A 12,441-nucleotide genomic window follows, 5' to 3' on the forward strand; every position below is an offset into this window, starting at 1 on the left:
AGCTTTTTGGAGATCTGAAGTTATGAGATTTCTAGCCGCTTTTGCTTCATCTTGATGAGTCTCGGTTTCTAAAATGGTTTTTTCTCTAAAATGTATTAGATTTATTACATGTGTCATTTTCAATTCGTTTTCTTTTTAAATTAAAATTGTCATAAGATATGCCTTTATAGTAAGCAAAAGAAACAATATCCCGATGTTCTTCTTTATATTAAATAAGTTAAACATCATGTCTAAGGTTACATCACTATTTAAAAAAAGTCGTTCACTTTACCATTTTATTTGTAGTAGCTCCATCTTTAAATTAACATTCTAAATACTCTGTTTTTGTCCTACTAAGTTTTAAACCTTTTTCCTCCAGAGCTTGTCTCCACTGTTCCAGTTTTTGTTCCAAGTCTCTTTCACTATTTCCTACTAACACGACATTATCAGCATACATTATGCACCATGGAATGTTACCCTATAATTTCGCTGTTATCTGGTCAAAAACTAATGAGAATAAATACGGACTAAGCACAGAGCCTTGGTGCAATCCTACTTTCACATGAAATTTATCAGTCTCTCCCACACCTGCCCTAACACTAGTCGTTACTCCCTCATACATATCCCTCACAATCTTTACATATTCACCAGGTACTCCTTTTCTTATTGAGTGCCCACCACAGAATCTCTAGAGGAATTCTATCATATGCTTTCTCAAGATTAATGAATACCATATGAGCGTTTGTTCCTTTACTCCTGTATTTTTCCATCAACTGCCTTATAATGAAAATTGCATCTATTGTTGTGTGGCTAAGCAGTTTTATAGCGCTGTAGTTTGTACATTGTTGTATATCTCCCTTGTTTTTGTAAACAGGTACCAGTATACTGCTTCTCCATTCGTCTGGCATTTGTCCAACTTCCATAATTCTATTAAATAGACCTGCTAGCCACCTTGTTCCTGTCTCTCCCAATGCTCTCCATACTTCCCAGGAATATCATCTGGTCCTACCGCTTTTCCTTTCTTTATTTTTTGCAGCGCTTGAGCCACTTCCTCGTTGGTTATTTTGTTGACCATTGCTGCTACTGTCTCCGTTGACTATTCTCTGATCTCTATTAAATTCTTCATTTAATAAGCTGTCAAAGTACTTTCTCCATCTCTTTTTGACATCCCTTTCGTGAACTAGTATTTTATTATTTTCATCTTGGATACATCTAATCTGATTAAAATCTTTTGCTTTCTTTGCTCTCTGCTTGGCTATTTTATATATCTTCGTTTCGCCTTCCCTGGTATCAAGTTGATCGTATAGGTTTGAACATGCTTCTGCTTTGGCTTTGGCTACTGCTACTTTCGCTTCTTTTTCGCCACCATATAGTTTTAAAGATCTGTGTCGGATCTGGTTTCTTGCCACTTTTTATATAATTTTCTCTTCTCTTTTATTTTTCTTGTATTTCGTTTGACCACCACCAAGTCTCTTTATTCTCAAACTTTTTCCTGACGTTTTCCCAAGTATTTCAATGAAACTGAATAGACATTATTTGGCAGCTAATGTCAATATACAGAAAACCAACCTTCACCGGCCTGTATATAAACGCAGATAGCTTCATTCCCAACAAATACAAAACAAGTTTAATCAATATACTTGTTCACCGCGCTTTCACTATCTGTTCAACCTGGCAATTCCTACATCAAGAACTAGAAAACATAAAGGTGATCTTAAGTAAAAATGGTTTTTCGTTGAACTTCTTAGAAAGATACATCAGACGTTTTTTCAATAACAAATTCCAACCAAACAGCAAAGTAGAAGAAATCAAAGAAAATATCTATATCAAACTTCCATATACTGGTTACCACAGCTTACAAATCCGACGCAACATCCGTAGAACAATTAAAAAAGCATTGGCCTCTATAGAATTAAGATTTGCTTTCACGACTTTGGAAAGGATAGGATCTCGTTTCCATGTGAAAGACATGATTCCTAGTGATCTCGCATCTAACATTATATACCAATTCAAATGTAGTAGCTGTGCAGCTACGTACGTTGGGAAGACTCGACGTCCTTTAATGTCAGATGTTGCGAAAACTTAGGTGTCACTCCTCACTTAGGAAGACGATCAAGAACAGTTCCAAATTCAGCGGTATTCCAACATATGACTGATTCTGACCACCCTATTAGTCGTAAGGACTTCTCAATCATTGGTCATGCAAGTTCTCCAACGGAACTCAGCATCAAGGAGGCATTATCCATATTTCTTTTGAAGCCACCCTTAAACACGCAACAAGACATGGCGTGTTTGAAATTATTGACTTAACCCAATGATTGTCGATGTCATTTTTACGTTTTCATTAATTATTGTTTGTTCCTTTAAAATTATTTTAAAGCATCCGCTCAAGAAACTTATCATTCTGACGATGATTAAAGTAATAATTGAAACGTCACCATGAATTTTAATTTAGTTATGGGTTTTATCTTTAAGTTTATTATTTTTATCAAGTTATCTATTCTTATAAGATGTCCTGCGCAGCCCAATCTTTGTATTTTTGATAATGACAAATTACAGAATGAATAATGTTAATGATTTTGTAATAACACAAATCACAGAACAAATCAACGTCTTACAGTTTACACCGACTGTACAACAACTGTCTATAACTTTAATCAAACTCATTCATTCTTACCTCTCAAATCAGACAATACACGTCAAAGTCGCAAATCAATTCTCTACACCATTCACTCCAAAAGCTGGAGTGCCACAAGGGTCAAATTGACCCGGTCAATATTAGCTTAATTATACAGTAAACAACAGTGACATTCCCCACCCCATTAATCGAACCGATCCCATCCTACTATACGCCGACGATACTGCTTTGCTCACTGCAGGCACTGCATACAGTGCATACGGTACTCTGAGACATCCTTATGTCTTCGATAGGGCCTAAACACAATTAATGTTACATAGTGATAAATGGAGAATCACCCCCAATACAACCAAAACTCAAACGATTGCCTTTAGACATCCTAATAGTTCGCGTAACGAACGGGCTAGGATAGATATCCAGGGGGAAGCTGTTAAATTTCGTTCATCGGTAGTCTATTTAAGAGTCCATTTCAACAGGACACTCAACTGGAACGTCGATATTCAAAACGCCTTAAATAATTTAAGGAATAGAGCTAAACTCCTTGAAGCTCTATCTGGAAGGTTTGGAGGCACATCAAGTAAGACTCTCCTACACACTTACAAAACCAACATATAAGACCCATTGTCGACTACAGAGCTTGTCTCTATGCCTCACTTAACCACTCACACAATAACATAATTCTTGTTTGTGAGCGTCAAGTCCTCATAAAGTACCTCAAGAGAGTTATCCGTCGGCATTAGTACACCCACTAGCAAAAATTCCGCCCATAAATCAAATAATCCGTTCTCTCAGCAACAAGTATGTATCGTGTACGATTAACGGTACAAATATTAGAGCACTCACCAGGATTCCCAAAAACAAAGTTCCATTCCCTCCAGCCAATCTTCTACAATTGGCCAGAAACGAACTTCCTGATGAGTATTATGAAATTATAGAACAAATACCCCTAATACATCGCAGCAACATAAGCTGCATCCCTACAATCTGAATCCAAGAGCCGTTCCCCATTAGTGGCAGCTTGGTGTCCTCGCTGGTTGGTTTGGACAAGTTCATGGCAACAGTTCTTCGCCTTTAACCTCAATAGCTTCTGCGCTAAAACATATCAACACCTCCTTCTAAAGCTCCTGCTTCACTAGCATTTTTGCTCCTCCATTTACTTTGTTCTAATGTCTACACTCTGGCCTACTCTATATCGTCTCTACACTCCTGAAAAGGAGTTTTCAGTAACTTGAATAGGCTTAAGCCTAAACGGGGATGAAATAACGTGTGTTCGTTCGTTCGTAGCGCATCTTCTAATGACACACTCTTACTTGTAGGACTTCCAAGATTCCAAGACCCTATCCTAATTTTTCTAAATAGTGCGGCAGATTCGTGCAAATATTATAAGAACTGTGCATTTAACGATATAATCATATAATTTGGACCACATATACTACATACATAAAGGTTCGAAATTAGATATGAGGCCATTTAAGATTTTACCTTTTACAAAAATGGCGGTCAGTCAAAATGGCGACGATACATATGTGACTAATACCACGACAACTTTTAAACGAAAAGTCCGACTTCAACTAAATATGGTATGTGGGTTTTCTTTTTGATTTGTAAGATCGAGCTCCTCAACTGGAAGAATGGATTTTCTAGAAATTGTGTTTTTCCTGATTTTTTATGTAAACATAATATGTTGTTTTTTTTCAATTTTTTCACCCTGTATATATTAATTTTTCAGAAAGGTACTACCGGCATTCAACAGAGCGTAAAAATATTGTTTAGGAAATATTTTGAACTTTTAGTTATGTTAATTACTATGTAATAGATGCATAACTTATCTTCACATGTACCTATGTGCGGCAGATTCGTGCAAATATTATAAGAATTATTGTGAATTTAATGGTAAAAGCATATAACTTGGACCACGTATACTACACATACAAGGGTTCAAATTTAGATATGGGGCCATCTCAGATTTTACCTTTAAAAAAACGGCGGTCATTCAAAATGGCGACTTTACATATGTGACTCAAAGCACGATAACTTTTGAACAAAATGTCCGATTTCAACCAGATTTGGTATATTGGTTCTATTTTTGATGTATAAGATCTAGCTCTTAAACCAGAAGAATCGGATTACCAAAAGTTGTCTTTTTCCTGATTTTTTGTTATATGGTTTATTTTTTCAATTCTTTCACCCTGTATTTATTAATTTTTCAAACAGGTAATACCGTCGTTAAAAAGAGAAATCTTTTGAACTCGTTAGTTATATTAATTACCATTTAATAATTGCATAACGTATCTTCACATGTAGGTATATATATGCGGCAGATTCGTGCAAATAACAGTATAAGAATTATTGTGCATTTAATGGTAGAACCATATAGTTTTTACCACACATACTACACATACAAATATTCAAATTTAGATATGAGACCATCTCAGATTTTGTCTTTTAGAAAAATGGCGGGCATTCAAAAGGAATATGCTGCCCATAGGTACATGTGAACATACGTTATGCATTTATTAAATGGTAATTAACATAACTAAAAATTCAAAATATTTCATAAAAATATTTTTACACTCTTTCAATGGCGGTATTACCTTTTTGAAAAATTTATATATAGAGGGTGAAAGAATTGTAAAAGAAACAACATATTTTGCTATTTTGAATGCCCTTTTTGTAAAAGGAACAAAAACTGAGATGGCCTCGTATCTAAATTTGAACCTTTATAATATGTGCACTATATGTGGTCCAAATTATATACTTCTATCATTAAATGAAAAATTGTTTCAAATATCGGCTGCACTAAAACTGTAATGTTGTTTTTTTCCTTTGCTTTTTTACAAATAAGTATTGAATATGTATATATCCTATCTACTGCTAAACTTATCCTCTGGTTCATTAGTTCTTGTAAAATTTTAGTTGGAAATCTTAAAGTAGTAGCTAACAAGATTATACCTCTATAGTTTTATGGCTAGTTCGCTAGTTCTTCATTCTTCCCGTATTTTATTGAGTTGTATAATTTTGTTAATTCTTATTGTTATTTGTTCTATCATTGCTGCTCCACCATATTTCAGTAGTTCATTTGGTATTATGTTTTACTTTTTACCTGCAGATTTTCTGTTTTTCGGCTTTTTAAGCTTTTTATGAACTTTCTGTGTAGTTAGATCAACTTCTTCATTTCTGGTAATTTCTATTGCTTCTAACCCCATTTGCTTTTAATCTGAAGAGAGATTTTTAGATAGGGAATCCATGTATTCTATTATATGTTTTTTGGTCTATTAGTTACTTTACCTCCACTCTTTGACCTCTTATAAAGCGTCATATATCTTTTTTCAGACATTCCATGTCATATTCCATTTCTTTAGAAAAACGTTTTCAGTGATAATTTTTTATTCATCTTACAATTACATGGGTTTTTGTTTCTTATCGTCTTGTAATTATCGCAAACCTCTTGGACTTTGGTTGACATTTATTTTAGTTAAGCCTTTTTTTCTACAATGTACTTTCACTTCTGTACAAAACCATGTAGTTTTTTGCCTTGGAACCGATTTATCCTTTTTTTTTGTGATATAAAATATGTACCTATCTGGTTCTTTCTGTTATTTTTTTGGAATATATATGGGTGATTCGCCAAAATAGACGGCAATTTCGAGGTAGAGAAATTGAATTTAAAACATGGTTTAGAATTACATAGTTCATTTTTAAACATTTTTTATAAAACGAGCTATTCAACTTACCCATGATACCAGCAGAGATCATTTTAAAATATTTTCCGAAAAACGGAAATGTGACTTCGGAGTTGACTAAGTGTCCACGGTGTTGACGTAATTATCTGTTAATTGAAATTTATGATCGTAACAATTAAATAAAAATTGGTATGTAATAAAACTATACAAAACACTTCCATTTTGATATAAACTACTACAGAAAAAATGAAAAATAGGTAAAATATCAATTGCGTCGGAGTTGATTTAGACCGGCTTTCGTGTTGACAAAACTTTCCAATATGTAGCCGTGTCTTCTCCGTTAAACCTCAAAAATCTAATCTGCTTTTGAACAAAATCTTAGCATTTCCTTTCTATACATTCTTCAGTCTTTTCTGCGCAACATAATGATTTGTTATCCGCTTCCACACATGAGCACCATTTTTTCACATATTGTGCCTACATAGACATATGTCTCTTTTATCAACATTAGAGAAGACTACCCAAAATGGTATATTCTTACAGAAATGAGCATAGCTGCATAAAATATTACTTTCTTTCACACAATCTTTATTTAACGATTTTGGGGGTTTTCGCCTTCATTTTTCCTTCGTACTCCAGTGTGTACTCCGTCGTACTCCAGAGCCATTTTCTATAAAAAGAAGGTAATATTACCAAACCGACCGAAACATCTTGAGAGCTTGCACAGTAACCCTTTTCCTATATCAAACTAAATTTAAATTTTATTTTTTAGTTTAAGAATGACCACTCACATACTTTCAACAACTCCGAGGCACGTTCGTCAACTTCGAGGCACGAATCGGCTTCGGAGTTGATGGCTTCGGTGTTGATGATTTCATACATTTTTAATTCTACTTTCTACAAATTTTAAAAATAATTCTGCTTTATTCATGTGGTGTCAAAAAAACTTTATAGCGCATACTTAAAAGAAAAACAAATTAAAAAAATTAGCAAAATTAAGTTTTTACGAAGGCTTCGGTGTTGACTGTATAAAAACATACGCTTAGCTTAAGAAACCTTAATAAATTTTCTATCGCTTAACGATATCATGTTCGTCCACTTTCTTCCACAATTTGGGTTAGACTGAAGCGTTCCTCTCTTGTCAAGCTGCCTGTCATACAGTATAGTGCAGTTTTGCCTAAATTTTCATATATTTTCATGAAGCCTCGGTGTTGATAGACTAAGAGCCGCTATAGGTGAAATTTCTTAATCATTTTAGGCACGATGGGACCCTATAACTTAAATAGTAGAACCTAAAAGAAAACGTTTGAACACTGTGCCGTCACTTTTCGGTGGCACATGCGTAGACAGTGGAGCATCAAACTTTCCACTTATGGACGGGATTAGTGTTGCCCAAATGCAAGACCAAGACGAGACTTAGACAGTCTTGGTCTTGGTCTTGCTCCAATACACCTGGTCTTGGTCTCGGTCTTGGTATTGCGCTCTCGGTCTTGGTCTTGGTCTTGCAGCAAGAGTCTTGCAAGTCTTGCAGTTACACATTAGCCTATTGCTATTCTTTAAGCGTTACTTCAGATCTTAGAACAACGTAGGTTCAGTGCACAGATTCTAAAGGTGCCGGTGGGTGACGCCGTCTATTCGCAGTATTATAGTCGGTCTATGAGAGAGGAAATATTCAAAATCATGAAGTAACAAATTTTATATTATTTGTTATTTCATTATTTCGAATACGTTCTCTCTTTACACCGACTATAATAATGCGCGTAGACGCCATCCCCCACCGGCACTTTTAGAATATTATGTAAACTGTAACAGAGTAGGTACATTTTAATCTTGAATTATCATAGCCATGGTAATGACCAACAAAATTAATAAATGTCTAAACTGACATTGGGTAAGGTATGAACTTACGATCTAAGCGATCCGTGCCTATACTCTAACTCTAACTAACAACTATATACCATGGCCCACGGGAGACAGTCTGTTTCTTAATAAACGTTTGCATTTAATAAGCTTACATGTGCTAAAACATGGTTAAAATACAAAAAACCAAATTAATGACAATGACATAAAGTTGACTGTATTTCAAAGAACATTATCTGTCTAGAAAAGGATTGATCGACCCTCACCTTATATGAAATGGAATAAAAGAGTTATACAATTTGCCATTTATTTAAATAAAAAGTAAAATACAATACACATTAAATTACAGAACAGTGCGCAATTGTTTTGACTTTACTTTATCTTTATATTAATTTTTTTGACCAAGAATTAATACAAAGATCCATTTATACTCATCGAATACCCTAAGTAGGATATTGTTGTGTGTGTGGAATGATGAGTTTAAAGTTCTTTATCAAAGATATACATTATTATCGAAAAGGTAACATAAACTGTTTCGTGATTAACAACGCGACATATTATGTGTCCGTGTCATAAACAATGTCAAAGAAACTTATTGTTCATTATATAGAAATAGACTGGTAATAATAATTGATAGTTAGCCGCGCTTTTTCAGCAAATGGTTTGTTTAACCGATATCGCACACTCAGCACAAACGATGTTTAGTCTTAATAATTTGGGCCGACAAGATTTATTATATCTATTATTATATTTTTTTTATCAGCTAAGCTAAGATGACATATATTTTTAAACGATTAGACGGCGGCTATTGGGGCGCCTATTATCAAAATCTGGACAATTAATTTCAGAGCGAAAAAATCGTCTGCTGTTAAAGCATGTTTAAAATGTTTTATTTTTACATTGTAGTTTTATGGCCTCTCAGTACGTATCAAATGTGCCAAGTTTTCTTTTAATCCTCGTAAGGCGGTGCTTAGATTCTTACGTAAACAACGGTGCGGGGTGCATTTGCACCCCATCTGTATATCCATTTTTTTTATATGTGAACGTTGGGGAAATTAATTTGAAAGATAATTAGGACTTATTATTTATTATAGTACGAAACATAATTTTACAAAAAAGTACTCATTTACAAAAGACAAACGCATGAAATTTTTCACAGAATGAGCAACACAAAGTTTTTACACACAATACAGTTATGCCAGGACTTTCGGTCTTTTTTCTCTGACATAAGTAACACCGATCTTGTCCCGTAGCTCTGTTAGCTCCAGGTGGAACATCAGAAACGTCCAATTCAGGATACGAAATTTTCATCATTTGCACCCAAAAGTAATTTTTTCAAAAAAGCACGTAAACGCAAAAACTTTTAAATGCTGTAATGGGTGGAATACGTTTAGAATTGAATTTAATACGAATAATAAAATGGACAAAAATAAAAAAAAAATTATTAAAAAAGATAGGTGAGAAAAACGAGGTCTGGGGTGCAGCCGCACCCCGCATCGCCTTAGGAGGGTTAATGGATATTTTGATTGGCTATGTATGCTTATGGTATTGTTCGTAATGCGCGTAAGTCCAGTTTTCCAAATTTTTGTTACATATTTTTTTGCGTCTCATAGAGCCTCTATACATCTAAGCATATACCCGAACTACTATACTTCCTAAAACGATATTCGGTCCTAACTGCAAGACGCAAGAGTCTCGCAGGGTCAGTCTTGTTCTTGCTCAAATCTTGCACGGTCAGTCTTGGTCTTGGTCTTGCTAAAATTAGGCGGTCTTGGTCTTGGTCTTGGTCTTGCGAAAATGCAAGAACAAGACCAAGACTGCAAGACCAAGACCGATTTTGGGCAACACTAGACGGGATAAATAAATTAAAAGTTAACAGAACTTACTAACAGAATTAATTTTTTTTATTTTTTTAAGTTCTATGTGATTAACACATAGGATTCATCGTGATTTTAATCCACCACCCCCTTCCCCCTGCCCCCGCCATCAAAAACTTCATTTTTCGTTTTTATTTTTTTTTGTCGGTTGCAATCAATTCTAAAATTTCAAAAAATTCACACGCATAGCTGAGGCTTTTATAAAACATGCCTATTTTTTATAGACCCATAGGTAGAGTGTACATAACCTCAAAAAATTAAAAGAATTTTTTTTTTTTCAAAAAAGCGTATAACTTCTTTTGAGGAATAGCTGCATCTCTAATTTTTTTCTTAATCTTGTGTGTTTTATCAAGCACTATATTTTTAATTTTTTTCAGATTTTTCCGTAAGTCTCCCCACCTTCAAAAATCCGAAAAACTGTTTTTGGGGGGTATTGGGGGATTTTCCCTATTTTATAGACTTCATAATATATCAAATCAATTTTGTTTTTATAGGTTATATGTAACTTGAAATAACTGAGTTCTTTAGAATATTTAAAAGTCAGAAAAACACGTTCAAACCCCCCAAAACCCCCTTAAAAAACAGTTTTTTGGATTTTTGAAGGTGACTAACGTTACAGAAAAATCTGAAAAAAATTATAAATATAGTGTTTGATAAAATACACAAGACTAAGAAAAAATTAGATCTGCAGCTATCCCCAAAAAAAGTTATATACATTTTTTCAAAAAAAAAAATTTTAAAATTTTGTACACAAATGTACACTCAACCTACAGGTCTATAAAAAATAGACGTGTTTTATAAAAGCCTTATCTATGCGTGTAAATTTTTTGAAATTTTAAAATTGATTGCATGTCACCAAAAAAAAAAATAAAATCGAAAAATAAAGTTTTTGATGGTGGGGGCAGGGAGAAGGGGGTGGTGGGTTAAAATTACGATGAATCTTATGTCTTAATCACATTAAACTTAAAAAATGAAAAAAATTAAGTTCTGGTAATGAGGGAGGGTATTTTTTAATTTATGTATCCCGTCCATAAGTGGAAAGTTTGATGCGCCACTGTAGACGCATGTGCCACTGAAAAGTGACGGCACAGTGCTCAAACGTTTTCTTTTAGGTTCTACTATTTAAGTTATAGGGTCCTGTCGTGCTTAAAATGATTAAGAATTTTCACCTATAGCGGCTCTTATGCTTAGTCTATGATGCACAAAGTTGGTTACAGTTTTTAGTAGTAGATTTTTATGGTTTGATTTTAATAATGAAAGTTATTAATTTGACAGTTTTAAATTACATTGGGTATTTAATTAATTATTGATAAAATAATCTGCACTTTTGTAACTTTTCAGTGTGTAATGTAATACTATAAAACAGATCAAAAAACAAGATGGGTTACAGCCTCGGAGTTGATATTTTGACATTAAAATTGCATAAAATGCTTGTAAAAATACTTTTTTTAAAATTAATGTTAAGTGGCGTACATTCATCTATTGTATGACTTAACTTTTACAACATAATTTGAAACACAGTATGTAAAGGACTTAAGAAAAAAGCGAGTTACACAATATGCCGCTTATTTTGGCGAACCACCCATATCTGGTAGAGTCATCTTGTAAGCTTTTGATTGATATCTTTGTAGTGTACTATAAAATTCAAATAAGTAACTAAAAATTTCACAAAAATTTATTATAGCGTTTCTCATGGCGACTCTTCAAGCTGAAAGGTTAAGTCAATTAGTTTCAAAATGCGCAATTCCATTTTGATTATATATGGCATGGTATAAGTCGATTTAATAAATTCAGTTTGATATAGCGTTGTTTTTCGGGATATATACATTGTAATTTTTATTTAAATGTGTAAAATGGACATGTACTAAAAATATAATATTTTAAGGAGTGCCCTTTTATTTTTATATGTATTTAATTTTTGTATGTTTTTAGAGGGTGCTTGGTGGTATGTAGCTTGCCACAACAGCAATCTTAATGGGAAATATATGACAGTAGTACTTCCTGATGCATATACAGCACATGGTCTTAACTGGCATCCGCTGAAAAACGCACACGTAAATTTGTCGGGCTCCAGAATGATGATTAGACCAATTGGAGGAGAATAAATACCTAGTTCTTAATAAAAGAATATGTGCATTATTAAGTATGACCTTGTGTGTAATAATGTTTTAATATAATTTCTGTGCATTATTTTTGTATTTTATTTTCCCGAACATAAATTCTATACAACTATATTTTATAAATATTTTACAAAATTTGACGTACGTAACATATTATAATGAATTAATTTAAATGGGAAATAAGCCACAATTTTACTAAAAAAATGAATTTATGAACGTTTCGACGCCCAAGTCGGGTGTCGTTGTCAAAATACAAAATAATACTAAATAAACAAAAATGTTGT

General features: G+C 33.6%; 1 protein-coding gene across 1 annotated transcript in view; it reads left to right on the top strand.

Annotated features, from left to right (window-relative positions):
• Positions 1 to 12,227, top strand: part of LOC126887980 (microfibril-associated glycoprotein 4-like) — a 49,720-nt gene extending 37,493 nt beyond the window's left edge. Inside the window, exon 6 of the mRNA XM_050655951.1 lies at positions 11,970 to 12,227. Coding sequence (XP_050511908.1) covers positions 11,970 to 12,142 — 173 coding nt within the window. The 3' untranslated portion in view covers positions 12,143 to 12,227. The remainder of the gene's footprint in view (positions 1 to 11,969) is intronic.
• Positions 12,228 to 12,441: the final 214 nt, after the last annotated feature.

The sequence above is a fragment of the Diabrotica virgifera genome, chromosome 7, assembly GCF_917563875.1.
Source record: "Diabrotica virgifera virgifera chromosome 7, PGI_DIABVI_V3a".
In the NCBI taxonomy this organism is placed as follows: Eukaryota; Metazoa; Arthropoda; class Insecta; order Coleoptera; family Chrysomelidae; genus Diabrotica; species Diabrotica virgifera.